Source organism: Chrysemys picta, chromosome 5, assembly GCF_011386835.1.
Source record: "Chrysemys picta bellii isolate R12L10 chromosome 5, ASM1138683v2, whole genome shotgun sequence".
In the NCBI taxonomy this organism is placed as follows: domain Eukaryota; kingdom Metazoa; phylum Chordata; order Testudines; family Emydidae; genus Chrysemys; species Chrysemys picta.
In genome coordinates, this window is record NC_088795.1 from 112,890,767 (window position 1) to 112,914,847 (window position 24,081).

The 24,081-nt window shown below is 40.3% G+C and overlaps 1 protein-coding gene and 1 long non-coding RNA gene across 17 annotated transcripts in view; one reads left to right on the top strand and one right to left on the bottom strand.

The window, feature by feature from the left end:
• Nucleotides 1-544, bottom strand: part of LOC101940115 (uncharacterized) — a 62,124-nt gene extending 61,580 nt beyond the window's left edge. The window contains exon 1 of one of the 2 annotated variants that reach the window (XR_255918.5): nucleotides 249-544. This is a non-coding gene — a long non-coding RNA (uncharacterized LOC101940115). The remainder of the gene's footprint in view (nucleotides 1-248) is intronic. The other variant, XR_006175686.2, reaches the window with a different exon arrangement.
• LDB2 (LIM domain binding 2) overlaps nucleotides 1-24,081 on the top strand; it is a 479,555-nt gene that overhangs the window by 185,618 nt on the left and 269,856 nt on the right. For 10 of the 15 annotated variants that reach the window (XM_005296163.4, XM_065597031.1, XM_008174143.4 and 7 more), the window contains exon 1: nucleotides 21,827-22,139. Coding sequence is in view for 13 of the 15 variants with exons in the window: in XM_008174143.4 (XP_008172365.1) it covers nucleotides 22,008-22,139 (132 nt within the window). In the remaining 2 variants the exon portion in view is untranslated. Of the gene's footprint in view, nucleotides 1-21,734; nucleotides 22,140-24,081 lie in introns of those variants that run through there. The other 5 variants (XM_065597033.1, XM_008174141.4, XM_008174142.4 and 2 more) reach the window with 4 other exon arrangements.

Here is a 24,081-nt window from a genome sequence, read left to right on the forward strand (position 1 = left end):
CTCTCATGCATTCTTTTGTCACCACAAGACAGAGGGATTGGCAGCCAGGCACTCCTCAGTATGTTAATTACCTAAGCTTTCCTGATGGTAAAAATCAGTAGGCTTCCTTGGCTTTTCCCTCTTTTTTTTCCTTCTCAGATCAGAATACAAGTCCATCCCACCTACTGTAGTAATATTATCAGTCTGTGTATTAATACAATGTATTTGTTCATTCATAAACATATTAATTTAATCACTGCTGTACTCACCTTACTCCTGAATGTCTCTGAATGGATTTTGTGCCGTTAAAGCAACATTTTTGCTTTGCAGAATTCCTGTGACATGACAAAAACCCTATTTATTTAAAACCTAATGTGGTACAATGCCTTCCATCCCAAATATCAACTCTTATATAACCTTGAGATGGCCATTCATTCTTTCCCTGGAGAAGTTCGGGGAAAAAGGCACAGTGCCCCTCTAAATCACAAATGAAATAAGTTTGTTGGCTTGAATAGTAGTATTTCTCCTTGCAACCCCCCACACACTTCAATGCATTCCATTAGTCATTGTTCAAATGAGGCTGCTCTCTGACCCCGGGGGAGAGGAGGAGGGAGCTTGGGGTTTAAACGCATTTGCTGATCAGTACATAGAGGGACATTGTTCTTCATTTTTTGCATGTCCTGTTTTCGGGGGGGGGAGAAGGGGGAAGGAGAGAGGGACAAACAAACCTAGTTTCCAGTACCACAATGTTTCAGTATTTGGGCACACTGTATGTTTGATGCAGCTAATTTAAATAAATGATTTTCACATATAAGCAATTAAACCTATAATTAGCACTGTTTGACTGAACTAATCTGCTAATATCCTAACACACACTTATTTTTGCAGACATTTTTAAAGGGAGAGAATAAATATTTCAGAGGAATTGCAAGTAATGCAATATAAAAACATAATGTATTTTAATTTCCATGAATCAAAGCAGCAACAACAAGAAGATAAAGCCCTATTTAGACCAATATTTTTCTTTCAGCTTTGCAGGGAATGTGAAATTATGCATACTCCCGTCCTCTGAATTAAAAGAAAAAGTCTGCAATAACCAAAAGCACCAAATCTTTTTAAAGTAAATGTTAAGCTTTTACACTACTGTGTTTTGAAAAATACCCCAAAGCCCTTTTATGAGATCTATTAGCTCACTGTATTTTGAAACGTGGACACACATCTAATCCAGTGGTAGTAGAAGTGACTGAGTCATACCCCAAGAGTTTGCCTCTTACAGGCTGAATTTTAGCCTGTCTGCACAAGATAGAAATTTATTAGGAGAAAATTATTCTGGTGTCCGCTGACAACAACATTCCTGATAAAAATCTTGTTCTGAGAGCAGTCTAACAAGCTACAGTACATTTGTTGGCTGTTTTTGTTCCTTGGACTCATCTTTTAATTTTAGCTCTGTTGTTTTACTGCTGTATATTTACATTTAGAGCCAGACGTGATTTGGGAGGGATGGGGAGTGGGGAAGGTGGGAGGGGAAAAGAGGATAAAGTTTAAGTGACAGCCTCTTTTTTTCTGCATTTAAAATCCAGAGGGAAAAATCCTCATCGTATTTTTGTGTCAAAAGCTGGAACTGGTCAATTACCTGTTTGTGCCACATTGAAATCTGTGTTCATAGGAGTCCCTCAGAACAAAAAACGTGTAATTTTGTTAGATTTTGATACATCTGTTTATCAGCTCTGAAATCAGTAGATTTTACAGCCCTACTTAGGGAACATGGGAATAACATCATATTGGTGTTTTATCATTTTGTTTCTCAAACTATATTCAATTTGTTTCTAGAACAGACAATGTAACCCAGCCTGGCAGCCCTCAGGCCATTCAGTTCTATTGGGGGCCCACACCAGTCCCTTTACACAACTCTCTGGGGAAGAGGATTCACAACTTACTTCCCTCTGACCAAGTGCCCAAGCAGGTTACCCACTCCTAATTCCACCTCATTTAAGGCTGGGAGTCAGGTTCCTTCTTTCCAAGGCTTCCCAACTATTTTTTCCACAGGATCCCTTATTCAGTTTCTTGAATGCTCAAAGAAAGAATCACTTTTTTTTAAGTGCTTGAAGCTGCTTTCTGTGGCAGCCCCAAATTTTTTTGTTGCAGAAGTTGGAAGATGTGTATGAATGAGGGAGAGGGTTGGAGGAGAAAAGAAGATGATATTGTGGTGAAGGTAATACATTGAGACGTAGGAGACCTGGAACTTGGTTCTCTCCCTGTCTCTGCTGCACATGTCCTACGTGATGTTTCTCAAAAGGGTGATTATTAACCGTGTATCCTCATTTTCTGGGTGCCCAACTTCAGACACCTGGGGCCTGATTTTTAGAAGAGTTGAACATTCTCACTGCAGCTGAAATCTACGGGGGCTGCAGATACTCAACATCTCTGAAAAATCAGGCCCTAAGTATCTCATGTTGGTGAAAACTTGCAAATTTTAGCCTTAATCTCCCTGAGCCTCAGTTCCCCATTAGTAAAATGGGGATAATTATACTTTGGTACCTCAGCACGGACTTGTAAGGGTTTTTTTGTGGGGTCTAGATGCTATGTTGATGAGTTCACTAGAACAATCTATGAGGAAATTGGTAATTCTGTATCAAGTGTGGGGTTTGGTTGATGTTTAGTGAATAAGGCATAACAAGGCTAGTATGTCTCAAAAATTGGCCGAGAGATTCCCAATTATGCATGTCCCCTCCTGAACACCTGCTTCTACTTCCAGTCATCAGTGGGAGGGTGGGAGAGTCACTCTTAGCCACATATACATAGTGAGACTGCTAGGTATTGCTTTAAAATTCTAAACCACAGAAACACGAGGAGTCTTTCAGAACTCAAACCATGTAAGTCCTGCCCTAGGGCATATAGCTCTCACAGCCACAAAGCTATGGCTAGAACAGTGCTATATATACAGTCACTTGAGTGAAATCTCTATGTCCATTGTCAGGTTGGGGACCATGCTTTAGGTCAGGGGTTCTCAAAATGGGGGTTGTGACCCCTCGGGGGGTCCTGAGCAGTCAGACTCCACCCCCAAACCCCGCTTTGCCTCCAGCATTTATAATAACGTTAAATATAAAAACTGTTTTTAATTTATAAAGGGGACACACTCAGAGGCTTGCAATGTAAAAGGGGTCATCAGTTCAAAAGTTTGAGAACCACTGATCTAGGTGGAGTCTTTATGGTCAGGGAGCATGTTATGTGGAAGGCAGAGGGAAAACTGAAGGACCCTAATAACTATCTTTTTAATGTAGTTTTTGTATGTAATTATATACATATAATATCAAATAATGGTTGTATTGATTGTGTATATATTCCAACAAACAAATCTTTGGTAACCATTAAGGTTGCTTAGGTGAAAAACCTCCTAATGCAATCTCTTAAAAGTCTAGAAATATCCAATTAAAGTAGATTTCTTTAACGTACCTATTTCCCACAAATCACATTAACTATCATTCTGTCAAAACTACTGTGTGAAAATCTGACCTGGGTCAGCAAAAATTATCCTTGTCATAAATTTTCTACTTAGTGTCCTGTTTGGTCCAGAAATTCTAAATTCTACTTTAAAGAAATGGTATTTTCAAAACTATATTGTTGTTGTTCCTATTAATTAATTCCATTGGAGAGCTGAAACCCATTAACAGCTATATTTTGGGGTGGGTATGTTGTATACCACAGTTTGATTTTGATAATTACATTTCAGTACTGTCAGCATGCTTCAGTATATTTCATTGCACTGTATCGACACAAATAAAAACAGAATGAAAATATTTAATTCTGAAGAGTTCACAGGCAAATTGAATAAGTAACTTTAATTGCCTAACTTTTTGACTTTGATTTTTTGAAGGTAGGGGTTTTATATGTAATATAGGTTATAATTAGATTTTAAAGGCCTACGCTAATACCTTCAGAACCTGAAGACAGAAAAGAACAGAGAGAGAGGGAGAGGCAAGATAGCCAACCAGAAGCCTGTAAGCACAGCATGACCCTGGAAAAAGCTAGAGAGAGAGCGCTTTTGGGTCTGGTGTTGGATAAAGAGGTTTGCAGGCTGTAAGGTAAGAAAATGCTCCTTTTGTTCCCAATTCCTTCTGCATTCAGAGAGACAGGACTTTGTATGTTCATTGTACATAAACAAGATTCCATCACAGAAAATGCCTGGCTCCATCAATTTCTACTTCCAACTGGAACATCCCAAGGTCCCGAACTTGACTAGCCACTCAGGTTGAAAAGAAACAACAATGTAATAGAACCAACATTTTTTTAAAAATGGGTGCTTAAAGTTAAGCTCCTAAATCTATATTTAGACATGTGTATAAGAGGCCTGATTTTGAAAGGTGTTTAGCACTCAGAGCTGAATAAAAAACGGGCTGTTAAATACAGGCTGTTGTCTGTAGGATCCCTGCCTGATTTGCTGTAGCGGTTGGGAAAATAAAAGTACTTAGTTTCAAAATTGTAAAAATGAACAAAATGTGTGACTTTTACCCTGTTTCCCCGAAAATAAGACAGTGTCTTATATTAATTTTTGCTCCCAAAGATGCGCTAGGTCTTATTTTCAGGGGATGTCTTATTTTTCAATGAAGAAGAATACGGTACACATCGGTGGATGCCTTATTATCGGGGAGGTCTTATTATCGGGGGGATGCCTTATATTACAACGAGAGGCAAAACTGTAAGTAGGCCTTATTTTCGGAGGATGTCTTATTTTCGGGGAAACAGGGTAGATACTATGCATGTAAAATGGCAACAGTATATACAGTATGTCTGCATCACGCAGCATGGCAGTTGTTCTTCTAGTTATTAGCTAGAGAAGCTCCTAGCAAACACAAACTGCACTGTACGATTTTTCCTTTTTGGTTTCATATAACATATTGACCTCTGCAACCTAAGTAAATCCAAACACTTCAGCATGACCATAGAAGCCACCCTCTGCAGACATTTGCCCTGCAGTGGATTGGAGAATTGATACAGAGGGATATGGAATCAGAAGAAATTGATATTGGGAGCTAAATTTGCGTCCATATCCTCAGATTGCATAGTTTACAAATGTAATGGCATTGTGACCTTAGCCACTGGCATGTAAACTGGGGTTGATTTGCAACAGTCAGCTGAAAAATGCTTTAGGCCCCTGAGTTATTATAGCTTTTTAAATTTATCCAATATAATGTGCTTTTATTGATTTGATGCTGAAATTACCATTTGAGTTTGGTGTTCATTGTAAACCCTGGTTTTCAGCAACGAGAAGGAAACCTGAAAAGGCTGGACTGTGGATTCTGGGAACCATTCAAAACTTTGGATGCTTGTTTGAAGCTCATTAGAACTTTTTGGAATCTCATTCTGCATATTAGTTCTGGGAATTTCTTGAAAACAGGTTTTTTTGTGTGACTTCTGCAGCTTCCAATTCTGGTCCAAGACAGAGGTCAGAACTAAAGTTTAAAATCTGAGTTTCAACATTTCAGAACCTGGGCATAGGTGGAGCTTGATTCAAGGTCTGTTCCAAAAATGGGGGAAGGTTCAAGGATGGGCTGACTCTAATTTTATCTCCATCAATTCACCCAGCCCTATTATTCAGTAGCAGTGGAGTTTCATATCCTATTTGACTGAAATGTGATGTTACAATTGCTAGAGTAAATATGTATTTGAATGAAAAATGACTTAAATCTAAATGGTCAGATTTTGATCCAGGCTTCCCTAGGAATTCTCTGACTTCAACAATCTTATTCTAGACTTATACATGTGAATCCGATATCAAAATTTGGTCCAAAAGTGTTTGTATAGTGATGCTTTAATAGAAAATAGCAATAATATATCCTAAAATTTGTCTTCCCTTTTCCCTCTGCCAAAATAAATAAATATCTCTCCCCCCTGCCCCAAAGCATAAAGCCTTTTTGGCTGTCTGGATTAATTTAAATATAATACCCCCATCACTGATCTCATGTCTCTCCCACCCTGCTGGTTTCCAACAGGCTCCCCCTTACCTTTGCTGATCTCTCACAAAATCCTTGGCAGAGCATCAGCAGCTCTGATCATTTCCTCTGGGCTGGTTGCCATTGCCATATTTTATATACTTCAGGGTTTCCATGGGGTTGCAGATGCACAATGCGTCATTGGAGTGTTATGACCAAACAAGGCTTGAGCACTGCAGCTTACCCAGCATTTTGCCAGACTTGCTGTGAGACCCTCTCATGGGCTCGGGGTGGGGAGAGATAAGCAAAGGTTTGTGGTAGGTTGGGGAAGAGTGCTGGAAGCAAAACAGACCTTGGGTGGGGGAAAGAACAAAGTATTGTATACGGGGGAAAATACACAGGGTGGCAGGGGAGGGATTAGTGATTGCATTGGAAAATATCTAAAATAGAAAGAGATAAGAATGCAATTGATTTGGTTCGGGATGTGATGTATCAGGTAAGGAACAGATTATAGCTGGAGAGAGAGGAAGAAATGTGAGGGATGGATAGAGCAGAGGGCGAGGAGAAGGCTATAGTTGGAGTGGGAGAAAGACAGGGTAGAGAGAGGTTGTAGAGAGGGTTGATGGTGAGGAGGAGACTTTACATAGGATAAAGTGAAATAAGCATCTGTTCTTGTAGAGGTTTAACTGAACTGGACTGTACCTCAAACCTTTCGGGAACAGTCCTCCCCTAATTACAATGCCATTACTATGTGAGATTATGATGCAAAAGCAATGTACTACAAGTCTCAGTGAGCCCATTACTATGCTTCTATGATGTTATGATATGAAAAGGGAAAATTATTTCAGTACAGTATTTCTATGGTTGTTCCTCTGTGATGTTGACAGTGGGTCATGTTATATTATATGTATGACATACATTCCCAATCCCACACAAAAATAATTCATTAATTTAGATTTAAGGTTGCTAGACTGCATACTGTAAAAAGCTAAGAATCAGCTAGTTAAGTCACTCAGCACCCTCTCTATGTTCCATACATTAGTCCCATCCTCAGGCTCAATTAACCCCTCCTTTAATTACCTATAGTGATATCTCAATGAACACAGTCATGGGAAGAATGGTTGTGAGGGAGGGATGGGGCTAATGGACAGAGAATGCAAGTGGAATGGTGGAGGAGAAAGTCTTCGTTATCCACCTCCAAGCTGTCCAAGGCTAAGTGGGAGGTCCTAGCCTTCTGCAGCAGAAGTTCATGTCTGATGGACCTGCTCATGATTTTACCTTTAGTTCAGTGGCTCTCAACCTTTCCAGATGACTGTACCCCATTCAGGAGTCTGATTTGTCTTGTGTACCCCTAAGTTTCACCTCTCTTAAAAAATATTTCCTTCCAAAATCAGACATAAAAATACAAAAGTGTCACAGCACACTATTACTGAAAAATTGCTTACTTTCTCATTTTTACCATATAATTATAAAATAAATCAATTGGAATATAAATATTGTACTTACATTTCAGTGTATAGTACATAGAGCAGTATAAACAATCATTGTTGGTATGACATTTTAGTTTATACTGACTTGGCCAGTGCTTTTTATGTAGTCTGTTGTAAAACTAGGCAGATCTCTAGATGAGTTGATGTACCCCTTGAAAGATCTCTGCATACCCCCAGGGGTACGCATACCCTGGGTTGAGAACCACTGCTCTAGGGGACCACAGGAAGCTCACTAGAGGGAGTCTGGCTTTAGCTCTGCCTCTCAGAACTGCAAACAGTATTGCCAGCCACAAACATTTGAAGATAGTGAGTCAGGCCCCCCCAAAATCATGAGATTTAAAAAGGAAGTGGATTCTTTATATTTTCCTTCTGACTTTTGAGCCTTTAGGGTGCACTTAAGTGACTTTTTTCAAGCTTTTCTATGAGGGTTAGAAATGGTTTTTTTTTTTTTTTTTTTTTAAATAAAAGCTGAGAGTCTAATATAATCACATGATTCTGCGGGCTGGGGCTTTAAGGAAAAACATCAAATAGTGCAAGACTCATGATAAAATTGCAACAGCTAGCAACTCCTCTCCATTCTTCTTGCCTCTTGTTAGTGATAGAGATGGTGAGAGGGAGGGGATGGGGATGTAGAGATTTCCAGCTGAAAATACCTCAGGAGCAGAAGTATGAGCTTTAAGTTATGGGTGCCTGACAACTTGGGCTCCCCCACCCCTTCCTGCCCTTTGAACACTTTTTGTTATTAGGGGCTATAAGGGTCATAGGAGCAGGGAGAGTTGTTATGGGAGATACAAACACCTATACAAGCTGTCTGCTGTAGCCTTGGAAAAGCAGTTCCATAAGTTTTCCTGCTGTCTCCATTCATCTGAATGAGGGAATTACTGTGAGCTTTAATTTTAATATTTCAAAAGTAGCCACTGTTTGAGATTTTGTCAGCGTGTGTAGGAGGTTTGGAGTCTCTGTGGACCAGGATTGTTTAGCTGGGGGGAGCAGCCAATAAATAAAATTAAAAATGAAAGATTGGTTCAGGCAAGATTTTTATAAGGGAACATTAAAAAATGTTTCCTCTGTAAAAGTTAGTAAATATGGAGACTAAATGTGGGATTAAAAAGCCTAAACAAAAACACTTTGATTTTCAACGGGACTTGTGTTCCTGAGTCACTTACGCACTTAGAAATCCTATCCTAAATTCACTTAATCAAAGTGTGAAATGGGAGGATTTTGGTCCTGCTGTAAGGGCAAGTCTCAATACAACTTTAATTGTGGACATACCATTACCTCCTCTGTTCTAGCTGCTGTATAGCATATATTTATATAATGATGTCTAAATATATATCTATATAAAAGAAAAACACCATAAACTATAGGAAAAAAGTGAAGGTTGTACTGAAGAATATTTGTTGCTTATCTGTTTTGTAAAATTGCATTCTGTTTTTTTAATTATTATTAATAAACTTTGTAACTGGTTTAAGATCTGTTCCTTGATTCTCCCCCAAAACTTTCCCCTACCTCCCAAACCATTCAAGGTTTAAATTTAAAACTACAGAATAAATTACATTCTTGATTAAAATTGCAGAACTGTAACTCAGCCCTAGAATTAAAGTGTTGCATCGCATATGTTCCTATATCAGGTGGTCTCAGAACAGTGGGAAGTGTTGTGCTGTAGTTTCTAGCTAAGCTACAGAAAGGTTGAGCTATGGGTCCTGCGGCAGCTTTGACGACTACTTTTGCTTTTGTAAGTTAAGACAAAGGCCTTTACTGTTAATGTAATGCCTTTTCATTGTTGTTGTCCCCTCTGCCTTTCTCTTTTTATGAGAGTCACATCTCCGGTCTGGTTTAGTATGATCCACTACTGAAATCTGGGCGATACTTATCAGGACCCTTGCTCTAAAAAGACCTGAATGAGGCACTCATCTGTGCCAGTTATCTGGGCATGCTATCACTTCGGAGAGGATGTAACAGAGACACGGCATTGTTTGGATAGAGGTAATTGGAATGTCATTTCCTAGTGTAAGCAAAATATATACCAAATATAATATGCAGCATAGAGAAAATAAGGCTTTATTAGCTATATATTTTGCTTTGAGTCTCTTTTGCTGTGTAAAACATCATCCAAGAAAAGAAGAGATCCATAGGCAGCCTTCTGCCCTTATGAGATGGAACATATCACTCCTGCAACATAATCAGACTCCAAAAGTGAAAAGCCTTGTTATCTCAGTCCTATCTCAGCAGCTGTACAAGATCTTGCCAGCACCGATGCAATCTAGCTCATACAGTAAGCTTTCACCTACTGTCATATGCTGAAAGTTGAGCACTGGATGAGGCCTTTAACAGGTAAATAGGCACTGGGGTGGCATGGTGGTAGAATGTAGACAATGGTTTTAGTAATTATTCATTTATTGTGTGATGTTATGATTAATCAATATGTTATATATATTCATTGTATATTAATTAGAGTTAATTTGTAGGATTATTAAAGTATAAGATTGATCAGTATTTAGAGGAACTAAGTATTAGACACGAGTAAGACAAGCTGAAATGCAAGAACTTGTAGGTTGAGGTCTGCAAGACTTTAGCTTAGCTGTCTTAGGCCTTGGAGACAAGAAATGATGACATAAGTGGCTGGAAAACAACCTGATGCCCTAAAATTATGGGAATTAGAGGTTCCAACTGGTAAGATTGTGAAAAATTACCCAGAAGATTAATATTAGATCATAAAAATACTGTAAAGGAGCATCTGTCTCCGACGTATATCTTAACCACAGGATACAGGTTGTGCGTCAATGCTAATGAGAATAAAGAGAACTTATACAGTCTATAGAAAATTAGGGTCCCTTAAGTATCCAGAGGACAAAGACCAATAAGAGAAAAGAGGGTTTACACTTTTGTGGACATGTGCAGAATGTAGGTATAGACAGAATCACATTATAAAAAGGGGATGCCAAGAATGGGAAAATTGAGCTCCCTATGGAGACTCCAGCAGGAACCATCCCTCTACTGATGATCAAGCCATGAGAGACCCATCAGACCTTAACACTGTTGTTACGGATGTGAATATAACTATATTTGTAACTTGTGCATAGGTCTGTGTAGAATTTCTATATGCTTCGGTAATCATAACTTTAGCTGTAACTTTAATAAAAGTTGTAAAACAGTGTAGAGTAGACCTTAGAATCATAGAATATCAGAGTTGGAAGGGACCTCAAGAGGTCATCTAGTCCAACCCCCTGCTCAAAGCAGGACCAATTCCCAGCTAAATCATCCCAGCCAGGGCTTTGTCAAGCCGGGCCTTAAAAACCTCCAAGGAAGGAGACTCCACCACCTCCCTAGGTAACGCATTCCAGTGTTTCACCACCCTCCTAGTGAAATAGTTTTTCCTGATATCCAACCTGGACCTCCCCCACTGCAACTTGAGACCATTGCTCCTTGTTCTGTCATCTGCCACCACTGAGAACAGCCGAGCTCCATCCTCTTTGGAACCCCCCTTCAGGTAGTTGAAGGCTGCTATCAAATCCCCCCTCATTCTTCTCTTCTGGAGACTAAACAATCCCAGTTCCCTCAGCCTCTCCTCATAAGTCATGTGCTCCAGACCCCTAATCATTTTTGTTGACCTTGCACTTGTGAATGTCTGTATGGTCACTACCTTTGGTCTTTGTGTTTCTAGAGTCTCTAATTCTGAAGCAAGTAGCAGAGGTGATTTTCACTTTGTTAACCTTGAAACTGTAGCCACCAGAGCTGAACCCACGGTGGTGTAATACTACATAAAAAAATTCTTCTTATCTCACACTTCAACTCCCTTCCCCCTGAATTCCTGTTACATTTCTGTTATAATCAGGCTGTGCCTTCCCATATTTTGGAAGGATGGGTAGGTGAAAGGATTGCTTAAACTGTGCCTGTGAGTTAGGTTATATCTTTGGTATAAGTGTATGGAGTGAAGTAGATTTTGTTAATTCCTGCTCAGGACTGAGGGAAGCTCAAGAACTTTGCGGCTGAGCTGAGAGATTGCAAGGGGCACACGTTCTAGAAAGCTGCCCATTAAAGTTGAGCGATTATGCCACCTGCATTTTGCTTCTGTGCTTGCTTTAACGTGTTCAGGTTCCCCGTAAGGGAAATTTATGTGCCAGAGTAAACTTGGATTTCCCTGGTCTTTGGTTCTGTGCTGATTTACCTGACTTCCATCTTCCCTGTTTCCTTCGCCTCCTCCACCCCTCTCTGGCTTTTCTGCCAATCTGCCAATATTAAAAACCGCAAAACTTCCCTTTTTGTCTGCTGTTCCACACTGTTCACTTCCTCAGCTGCTGGGTGAGGTTGCAGGAAGCCAGTGACTGAAATTCCCTCCTCTCTCTCTTCCCTGCCTGACTGCTCAGCATTCACTACTCTCTGCATGATTTGCCTCAGGGGAGAAGCCAGTGGAACTAAGCAAGTTGAACAGCCACTGAGAAAAGGGTGGAGGAGTCTCAACTGGTTCAGTAACAACACCAGTGACATCAACCCGGAACCCAACTTCTTGATCCTGGTGCAGTCACGCTCTCAGTAGGTGGAGGGTAGGGTTACCATATTTTGAGTGTCCAAAAAGAGGACACTCCACAGGGCCCCGGCCCTGCCCCCAGCCCCGCCCCCGCCCCTTCCCCAAAGTCCCCGCCCCAACTCCGCCCTCTCCCCTGCTTCCCGCGAACATTTGATTTGGGAAGCCTGAAGCAGGCAGCAGTTAAGCTTGGGGGTGGGGGAGGAGGCGCGGCCCAGCACTACCGGCCCCGCACCCCCGGGCCAGCCCCCGGCCCAGCACCCCCGGCCCAGCACTGCTGGCCCCGCATCCCCGGGCCAGCCCCCGGCCGAGCAGCCCCGGCCCAGCACCGCCGGCCCCGGCCCAGCACCTCCCTATTTTCCTGGACATGTTCGGCTTTTTGGGATTTCCCCCCGGATGGGGATTTGAGGCCCAAAAAGCCGGACATGTCCGGGAAAATCCGGACGTATGGTAACCCTAGTGGAGGGTGGGGAGAAAGGAAGCAGAGAGGTCTGTCTTGAGGGAGGGATGGAGCCCAATGCTGGGGAGAGAAGGAGAGAAGAGACAGGTGAGGATGCTGTGAAGGAAGGTGCAAAGAGAAGGCGAGAACATTGGAGTAGTTGGAAGAGATGGGGGGTAAGGTGGGGAATGGGGTAGGAGAGGTACTCCTTAGAACAAGAGAGAGAGAGCCAGTCCCTGAAGATGCTGAAGTTTGGAGAACAGGCTTGACGGCTACCCTGAGAGTCACAACACAGCAAATGTCTGTGCATGCATACAGTACATACATTAAATATTAGGCTTTTTATCAGTCCAATGTAGGCAGGTTGGCTCTGCAAAAGGGCAAATGTTCTGGGTAAAATGATGATCCCATTGTAGTCAATGGCAAAACTCCCATTAATTTCAATGTGTAGCCACTTACCTTGCATAGTCATCTGCTTTTTATATCCACTTTACTCTCACATTACCCAGGGGCAACCCAACGGGGAATCAGGCCTTCCTGAATATACTGCCCTCCCAGAGTGGAACAATATAGTAAGGTGGCTGCGGTCTTGGTCAGCTCACTGAGAACAGAACTGAGGCTTCCAGAGCTTAAAGCATAAAACTCCACAGCTTGAGCTAAGGAGCCATACTGTAGCTGAGAGCTGTAATAGACCCATGTTTTCTGTTCATGTGGCACAGGGGAGGGACGCGTAATGCACACTGAATAGTGGGTTACAACAGCTTCATTGGAGAGGGGAGAACTTAATCTATCGGTATTTTTAGAGGACCCGTCATAGTAGCACCTCACTATCATTTGTTCCACTTTGCATCTGTCCCATTTTTCCTCCCCACCCTACTTGCAGTAGGTTTCTGCACATGTACAATCTATGTAAACCTGACAGTTTGCTGGTTCAGAAATCTGTAGGCTTGCTGAAAGCTTTCTTCAGTTGAGCATTCATCAATTTGCATAGCAAAATTTCGACTCCCTTTCTATTATCATATCAACAAAGGCCTTGTCTACATAGGGGAATTTAAAAAATAAATCCCATTGGTGCTATTACTGGTTCACAGGCATTTCTAGTGCAGACATGCCCAACCAGGGCTGGATTAAGGCATAGGAATGGACCTACGGCCCCAACTCTTGAAGTCATGTAATGGTATCAGAATCTCATCTAAGAATATGTTTGTGTGTTTCTAGCAATGATGTATGTGAAAAGAACCCTTGTAATGTGACCGGAATGTAACTGATATAGCTAAGTCTGCCTGAGTCTACAGAAAGCCTGAAACAATAACTTGAGAGGTGTGAGCTACCTCATTCTTTGTAATGCATTGTTAACTCGGAAACCCGTTCCTTCATGCAGGCCCCTGTTTATTTTTTTCCTCTTTTACAAAAGTTTCTTGCACTGTTCTAATGGTGAGAGAACATAATCCTTAATAACAGAAAAATCTCATTCATACCAATAGAAATTAAAGTGTACGCTAGATGAGCCAGGCAAACGTTTTGTAACAATTTAGCTATTTTTCTGTTCACAAATGGTTTGTGAATTTTATTGTTTGTGCAATTTATTTTGAATATATTCACTATTTAAAATGATTTAATTTATGCAACTTTCAGCTTCTGGATTATTTATAAACTGTTTGCAAGTAGCTAATCTCACCTGTGTAACCTATCTATTTATAGGACCCCTGTCACTGTAGTAACTGATGGCAGTATTCAATATTGAAACAGTCAAAATTCAATATTTGAGCTGCGCGACTGGCTAGCTACTATAAGTAATGTGGCATTGTTTCTGTTTACAGACTTCTTAGGTTATAAGCAAATTTCCTGTAGCCACGAAACACACTTCATTTTGTGATTGTATGAATGTTCTCAGTAAACTAATTTTGGACCTGTAGCCGAAATTCATTTAATAAAAAATAGGGCTGTCAAGTGATTAAAAAAATTAATTGTGATTAATCGTGTTGTTAAACAATAACAGAATATCATTTATATAAATATTTTTGGATGTTTTCCACATTTTCAAATATATTGATTTCAATTATAACACAGAATACAAATATCAGAGGGGTAGCCGTGTTAGTCTGAATCTGTAAAAAGTAACAGAGGGTCCTGTGGCACCTTTGAGACTAACAGAAGTACTGGGAGCATAAGCTTTCGTGGGCAAGCATCTGAAGAAGTGAGGTTCTTACCCACGAAAGCTTATGCTCCCAGTACTTCTGTTAGTCTCAAAGGTGCCACAGGACCCTCTGTTACTTTTTACAGAATACAAAGTGTACAGAGCTAACATTTATTTTGTATTATAAATATTTGCACTGTAAAAATAAAAGAAATAGTATTTTTCAATTAATTTAATACAAGTACTGTAGTGCAATCTCTTTATCATGAAAGTTGAACTTAAAAATGTAAAGTTATGTACAAAAAATAACTGAATTCAAAAATAAAACAATCTAAAAGTTTAGCGCCTACAAGTCCACTCAGTCCTACTGCTTGTTCAGCCAATCACTCAGACAAACAAGTCTGTTTACATTTGTAGGCGATAATGCTGCCTGCTTCTTGTTTACAATGTCACCTGAAAGTGAGAACAGGCATTTGCATGGCACTGTTGTAGCTGACATTGTAAGATATTTACATACCAGATGTGCTAAAGATTCATATGTCCCTTCATGCTTCAACCACTATTCCAGATGACATGCATCCATGCTGATGATGGGTTCTGCTTGATAACAATCCAAAGCAGTATAGACCGATGCATGTTCATTTTCATCATCTCAGTCAGATGTCACCAGCAGAAGGTTGATTTTCGTTTTTGGTGGTTTGGGTTCTGTAGTTTCCGCATCAGAGTGTTGCTCTTTTAAGACTTCTGAAACCATGCTCTACACCCTGTCCTTCTCAGATTTTGGAAGGCACTTCAGATTCTTAAATCTTGGGACGAGTGCTGTAGCTATCTTTAGAAATCTCACTTTGGTACCTTCTTTGCGTTTTGTCAAATCTGCAGTGAAAGTGTTCTTATAACCAACAACATGCTGGGTCATCATCCAAGAGTGCTATAACATGAAATATATGGCAGAATGCGGGTAAAACACAGAGCAGGAGACACATAATTCTCCTCCAAGGAGTTCAGTCATAAATTTAATTAATGCATTATTTTTTTAATGAGTGTCATCAGCATGGAAGCATGTCCTCTAGAATGGTAGCCAAAGCATGAAGAGGCATACGAATGTTTAGCATATCTGGCACGTAAATACCTTGCAATACTGGCTACAAACGTGCCATGCGAACGTCTGTTCTCACTTTCAGGTGTTATTGTAAATAAGAAGAGGGAAGCATTATCTCCTGTAAATGTAAACAAACTTGTTTCTCTTAGCAATTGGCTGCATAAGAAGTAGGACTGAGTGGACTTGTAGGCTCTAAAGTTTTACATTGTTTTAGAGTGCAGTTATGTAACAAAAAATTACATTTGTAAGTTGTGCTTTCACGATAAAGAGATTGCACTATGAGGTGAACTGAAAAACGCTATTTCTTTTATCATTTTTACAGAGCAAATATTTGTAATAAAAATATTATATAAAGTGAGCACTGTACACTTTATATTCTGTGTTGTAATTGAAAGTGAAATATATTTGAGAATGTAGAAAAACATCCAAAATATTTAATAAATTTCAATTGGTATTCTATTGTTTAACAGTACAATTGGAACTGTGATTAATCACAATCAATTTTTTAAATTGTGATTAATTTTTTTTTAGTTAATTGCATGAGTTAACTGCGATTAATTGACAGCCCTAATAAACAACTTTGCCACCATTTCTTTTCCTGTGGGGAAGACTTCCACCTTTCTTTTGTTTATATAAAAGTGTAACGGGTCACTTTGGTTCAGTCCTTCCTGTAAATTAATATTCACAAGACTTCTGTTTTCAGGTACCCGTAGTTACACTATCTTCATTTGCCATACATCTTTAGCTAAAGGAGAACAGCTCTTGTTCCTCCTTCCTTCAATTACGAACCACCTTAAATAAACTTTTGTGTACTAACAAACTGACTTGTTTGCTGCATACCAAGCAGAGATACATCAGACTTATTTACAATGATGTCACTTTGTGGTGTTACTACCAACCAGTTATTTAAAAAAAAAAAAATTAGTGCAACCTTTAGAGCTACTTAGATTGTCAGCTCCTGAAGGCAGGGACACCGTCTTACTCTAATGTATACAGACCAGTGCAGTGCTAGATAATGACTATTAATAATTTCAAAAGTCTAGTTGTGGTATGGAAGGTGTGTCTGTGTGTGGTGCAGAACAGCTCCTGTTCCACTGCAGTCTATGCAGGAACACGATCAGCAACTGGCAGGGTAGAAACATAACTCCCCCAGGCTTCTAATAATAGCAACAACCAGAAGGCTGCAAAAGACCACGTGTGAGAGCACAAACATCAGGGATGGATGAATGAACTGTTCCCGTTCACCCCTTCTCTTTCCCGGTTTTTGTCCTGAAGAAAGTTCTTCCTTGATGCTTCTTGGCCAATGTATCAGTTGTAATATTGTAATAAATCTTGGATACTATGCAGTTGTCATCACATTGCACAACAAAGACTACTCAGAACTTTTGGCGGTAGTGAGGAATATAACTGAGACCCTCAAACTTCAAAAAACAGGTTTCTACTGTTTGAACTAAAGGAAAAGATAGGGGCTATGACATACAGTGGAGCAGTTCTGATTCCATCCAGCAGAGGGCAGTAGTATACATACACACTAGCCAGCTCATTGCTATACTGTGGCTCCTCTGAATATTTGAAATCCATTCTTTAGTTTATCAGTACACTTTCCCTAGCGAACAAGATAGGTGCCTTTGTCATCTTTTACAATTCTCATCTTCTACACAATTCAGTTTTTTTTTTCAGGCCATGCCTATATCCCAGTAAATCTGGGGCCTCCCTTACTTCACTATTATTTCCTTTCTTGCATTAATTTAACTTTCGCACTTCTGCTTTTTAAGCATCTAACTGGTTGAGGTAACTTAAACTCTTTAGTATGTGGTAATGGAGACAAAGAAATCTCAATTCTAGAGACTTTGAAAGTAGATGGGGCTCTGCCCTGGGGACGGATGGACACACACACACACACACACACACACACACACACACACACACACACACACACACACACACACACACACACACACACACACACACACACACACCCCGTACTGTGCGTTCGCTCTCTTTCAATCACATACATTCACGTGCAGATGTTCATCTTCAGGATTGGGGAAACTGGCTGCTTTCTTTCTCATGTCTGCCTATGCCCTCTCTCTGCTGCAGAAAACCCATTTTCCAGATTAAGGAGTGTCTTAGTTTTCTGAAGTCTCAGTTCAAAGGTTAGTTCAGACCAGGGAGCTTCTCTCACTAACTGCTTTTTCTGAGTTATTACTTAGTTTGTAATCAGTCCAGGAGGAAGTGCTAGCTGAACGCCCCCTAACTGTCAGTCATTCGCAGATCTGCAGAACTTTTAAAGAGACAAGATCCCAGCAGATACCTCTCAAATTGACTGACAGTCCCAGTAACTCTATTTTTTCTTCATTTTGTGTTTTAATTTAATGGTTTAAGCATGATGTTAGTCAGGATGAGAACATGCAAGTGGAAAAGCAATGAGAGGTTGTAGTGGCAGATAATCCAACTGCAGCAATTAAATCCCAGGCTGGTTATGGGGTTTTATAATCTATCAATAAATCAGTGGGTGGTTAATCTATCAATAAATCAGTGTAATTAAAAATTACACATTTGTGCCCATCATTAGAGCTCTATGCATAAGCTCTCTCCCTATTAAGGTTCTCAGAAAAGCAAAACATGATACCTATTCATCTTCCGTATTTTTTTGCAGAAACAAGCAACATTTAAAATGGTCATTTTGCTGCAAAATGCGATTTTGTGAAATGGTGAATTTTGGACTGGGCAGAAATTCCTGAAAATTGATAAATTTTGCCCCATGTGTGAAGTTCAACCTTTTAACCATGAAACGTAGTGCACACTGTCAGTGGAGCTGGCAATTTTTTTTTTTTTTTTTTTTTGGCTCTGGATTTAATTTTCAAATAAAGTGCAGTTCTATTTAGGAGAAACATCTGAAGGGCAGGTTAAAAACCCTCCAGCTCAGAATGTGGTGAAGATCCTATGTGTTGGTCAATTTGATATGAAAATTGTGGGGAAACATGACAGACTTTCAATTAGTTGAGGTTTTTGATTACATGGGGTTTGTTAAACAGGTTTTCCTACAGAAGGGAAAAATCAGTTGTGTATGTAAATGGTTGAAGAGCTAAAACTGTTATTTTTTCTGGACATCTGTGTCACCGTGGTTTTAGGCTCTGGGTTAGGTTGTTGGGATTTGCTACAATACAATATGGATCGCTAGAGAAGTACAGAGTAGAACCTCAAAGTTACAAACACCAGAGTTACGGACTTACTGGTCAACCGGACACCCTGTGGAACCAGAAGTAATCAATCAGGCAGCAGCGGAGACAACAAACCAAAACCAAAAAATTAACATGCAAGTATTGTACTGCCTCAGAACTTTAGCCCTGGGGCTTAGGGCTTCAGTGGGGGAGGCGGAGGTTTGGGGCTGCAGCCACAGGGTGTGTGTGTGTGGGGGGGGGGGCGGGATGGGTCAGGGCTCTGGGCAGGGGATTGAGGGCTCGGGGCTTCTGACCCTTGGAAGCACTGGGGCTCAGGGCTTTAGACCATGGGGAGCACTGGGGCTCGAGGCTTCAGCCCCGCGACTCTGTTCCTGGCTTCAGCCCCGCAGGGGGCGCTGGGGTTTGGAGCTTTAGCTACGAGGGGAGCGCCAGTTTCAGCCCCAGCGCTCCTCCCATTGCTAAAGCCTCGAACTCTGGTGTTCTCCCCTCCCCTGAAACTGGGAGTGGAGCGGTGGGGAGCCCTGAGCTCTGGCACCCCCTGCAGGGCAGAAGCCGAAAACAGAGCTGGGGGGCTGAAGTCCTGAGCCCTAGCACTTCCCCCAGGTCTAAAGCCCTGAGCCCCCCTACCTGGAGCCCTGCCTGTCCTCCCCTCTTTCCCCCCCTTCCCCATGGCTGCAGCCCCAACCACCCAGTGTCTGAAGTCCGTAATGTCTTATTCAGAGTTATGGAACATTTCAGAGATACGAACAACCTCCATTCCCGAGGTGTTCCTAACTCTGAGGTTCTACCGTAGTTAAAAACCCTGTATCATGGCTGCATCCACTTTATACATTTACCACACTTACTTAAGCTTGTCTACATGGTGTGCTACTCTGCAGTAAAGGGATGTACATTCTAGTACACACTAACCTGTTGCATGCTAACTGGTCTATGTGGACACTGCTGGTGTGCACTGAAAATTCCCTAGTGCGCATTAATGTAGTGCTGTTGAAATGGGACTATATCAGTGTGCACTAGGGAAGTTTTCATGTGCGCCAGCAGCATGCATATGGGCCAGTTAGTGCACAACATGCTAGTGCACACTAGAATTTACACCCTTTTAGTGCAGACTAATACACTGTGTAGACAAGTCCTTAGTTGTGTACCAGTTGAATGTTATATGGTAATGTCACTGTCATTGTAGCACAATTGAATCAGACTTTGTTTGTATAATATCAATGTGGTCCTTGCCAGTTGATCAGCATTTTCTGGAAATTATATCACAGATACAATATAGATCTCTAGTGAATATTAAAAGAGGGAGTAAAATACTCATTGTCTCCATATATTGTCTGCCAGTCCTTATGCATAGTGACAGAAAGTTTGTGGGAAGTCCACAAACCAACTCAATAGGCAACATGTTATAGAATCTCAAAAAATGTATGGAAAATTTTCTGCTAAACATCATTATTACTGATACATCCAAGATGATTCCTATTTCACCCCTCCTTGACTGATGATAATCTGAAACTTTTATAATTAATCCTGAAACTGAGGTTCACTGACAAAAGTTGGCAAAGTATAGTCCATGTCAAAGTTCTAGTGAACCTAGGACCAGTTGATAGCACTGGGTGAAGCTAAAATATTTCCCGCAGTTATAAACAGGAAACCAGCCAAAATGTGACTGCTTGTGCCTCAGTTTCCTCATCTGTGAAATGGGGAATAATACTACTTACCTGTCTTTGCAAAGCACTGAGCGATGTATGCATGAAAAGCAGTATGAAAATGTTCATATTGTCATTAACTTGTTCATATTAGCTAAATCCATCCCTGGTGTAATGCCACTGACTTGAATGAAATTACACCAGAGATTAATTCAGCCCTGTTTATTTTAATGTTTACAATTTTTCTGTGCTGTAAATCTGCATGGTGCTTTACAGAAATATAAAAAGACACAGTCCTTGCCTTAACAATTGTTTTACAGGGGTATTAAAAACTTCCTTCCCAAAAACTTTTAATCTCCCATGTAGTAGATTATAACCCATTTCAGTTTTCTATATATTAAACGCTTTTTAATCCACACACTACAGGTTCCAGAACTTTCATATGAATTTAATAGTCAGATTTCACCCTTCACTTTTAAAGAGGTGATTCTTCCTCCCACCCCCATGGGCAGTTTTCGATTTCTTCCATTTATAATATACTGCAAGTGGTCAAAGATTTATGTACTTAAACAGTCTTGGAAAATATCTGAATCTATTATTTTAAAATAATCCATTAGATTATCTATAATAATTTATTGTTTAACAGATTTTTTCAGCAGTTATTTTATATAGCCCCCATTACCTTTAAACACCGCCCCTCAAGTTCTTTGCTTTTTGTATCTTTCTGGGAGGTTTATGTTATTAGCATTTGAGTGTTCTCTGTTGCGTGAAGTGTATTACTGAGATTATTTCTCTGTGCAAATTCTCTCTCCACAATATTTTTTAGCCTCTGATGAAACAGTGAGCCGAACCCCCTTACAATCCTTTAACTGTTGGTTTGAAATGTAAAAACAAAAAACGTGCAGAAGAGTAATAGGCTGTTGAAACCACTGTAGATAAACACAAACACTTGGAACTGCCAGATCTCTGGTCTCCTAGAAGTGAATCACCGGGCTCCAAATGCATGTTGTTGTTGTGGCCTTTGTTTATGTATTTTGTAGTCATCAAATTTCTGATATTATACAAGAGTGGTCTTCTGAGAGGGTGATTGGCTCAGGCAGCAGTTAAACCACCTATATGCTAACAAGCCTTTGCTACCAGGTTCCTAAGGGGTCCTGGCTGGGAAAAATTAAAACCAAACCTTAGACCTCTGTCAGACTGAGAAGAAAATTATATTTTTGAACTAGTCTACAGTGTGGACAGGAAATGACCCCTTCACAAACTGCTTCTTTAAAAACAAGCAGTGGTGCCTGAAGCTATCCAGTCTCTCTCTGGAGCTTGTGCTCTCTCTCTCTCGCTCTCCCCCCCTTCTCTCTCTCTGTCTCCTGCTATAGAAGGGCTTCAACAGCAGTTTCCAGCCAGTGTGTTCTCTCTCTCTCTGTGTGTGTGCGTCTGTCTGTGTGTATGTGTGTGTGTGTGTGTGTCTCTGTGTGTGCCTGCCTGCCTGCTGCTACTTTGTACTGTGAAGAACACACAGCCCATGTGCTCTGTATGGATGTTGATGATACTCTGTGTAGCTTGATTCTCTGCAAGCAGGCAAGATGTCCAGCACACCACATGACCCTTTCTATTCTTCTCCTTTTGGCCCATTTTATAGGAGACACTCACCATACATGGTGCAACCAGAGTACCGAATCTATGAAATGAACAAGAGGCTGCAGTCTCGTACAGAGGTAAGTCCCTCAGCCTTGTTTTACTGTGCATGGACTGTGATAGGTTTCAGGCTGAATTCCGTCTGAAGCGTCCCATTAGACAGCACAATATATACAGGAATGAACACCCTAATTGATTTAGTAGTTTAATTGGGTAATCCTCATTATATTTTCATGCAAAGCAACTCTTTGAGTAGATACCAGTTTAGGCTGAAATCTTGAAATTACAGTACAGCACTTCAGGTTTGATGCCATTCTGAGGAAAATTTCTTTTCCTCAGTGTGTTTGCTCAGGATCTGTCCTGTTGGCATTTACAGCTATAATATTGCAAAGTATTCCTTGATCAATTGCACTAAACTAATGCTTCTCCTTTGCAGAGGAGTTGACCTGTATTTGTTTTTCAAAGTCTTAACATTAAATATGAAAGATAGCAGCAAACAGAAGCAGAGTTTTAAAAAACTTATTCCAGAGCTGCACTTAAAGAACACATGTGCGTAACAAACAGATAGTGAAATAGGTGCATGGTTAGAAAATAGTTGCCTTTAGCAAGACAAACGATCAGTTCATGACTTTATCATGTACTTGTCAGAATACCTAAAAACGTACTGTTTGTAATGCTTTGTGTAGTCTGCTACTGCTTTGTACATCTTGAATTGTACATGGAGATCAGCTCCCTTAAAGAATATGCTAAATGAAAAGAAGTAGTAGAAATACTTTAAATACTTTTTGATTTAAAAATCCTGGGCTGCCACTTGCAATTTAAATATTTAATGAAGCAAGACTTTTGGTCTATTGGAGTGAAAAGTGTGTGGACTGGATCAGGCTGCATTTCTGCCCATGTGTCTGTGCAGCACACATGCTTCCTGCTGCAGTTTTTCCAAAGTAGTTTACTGTGGATGCACTGAAAACACTTTAAGAAGTATAAATCTTGTAGAATGAATAGCCTTCTGTCGAGTGCAAGTGTCTGGTGAATTTGTGTCGAGCCCCAGTGAAGGATTTTGGTGGATTTTAAGATGAATTTATTTGTTGTACTATAATTCTTTAAGGGAACACGAGGTTATCATAAAATAAAACACACATGCCTGAATTGTCAGCTAACCCATAGAGAATTCATGACGTTTAATGTATATGATACAGCTAACAAGATGTGACCTGCTTTCTGATTGGTTAACTGCTAGAGAGTGACTGATTTCCTAACGTTGCTATTTTCTAAACATATTATTGGTCTGTATATGTTAAATATAGTTGATAGTAGCTGAAAATTTAAAGAAGCTCATTGCTTCCATAGTCACGTTAAGTATTCTCAGTTTTGCCTCAGGTCGTTAGCTGCTGGCAGTGACTGATACTTGGGTGTGGAAGGTGTTGTGTTTTGTTTGTTCTTTGCAGCTCTGTGACTTGCATTCCTATACAAATTAATGTAACAATTATAGTGTCTTACAACTGAGCAGGAAAGAGAACGTGCTATCAAATGATCACTTTGGGATTATTTTGTAGAAATTATTTTGAAAAGCTGTATATGTGACTGGCAATTCAATCTTTTTGCGTCAATGCTATTTTCAATATTTTAAATATGCCCTTTTTTCTGATTAGACCTAAGTTACAAATTTTCCACTGCCAAAACTTTTTGGAGGACTTGTAGAAAGACTTTCCCCTGTTGCCTTGCTGACGTGAGTTGAGCCAAACGTAGGCTCTAGTGCATTTCATTAAAATTTTGCTCCACATACACTTTGAGGAGGAAGGGGTAATTTACCCCTCTTTGCTGTTACCCTCATGGATTTCAGCGGGCTATAACAGACAGAGTTCAGATAATGAAAAGTGCACCCTTGTGAATTTTTCTTTTCTCAGTGTAAAAATACTTTTGCCTTGTGATTGTTCAATGTTAAAATTCTTCTTTTCTTTTCTTTCTGAGTTCCTGAAGCCTGGACCGTGGCATTGCTCCTTGTTGAGACAGATATGATTCTCT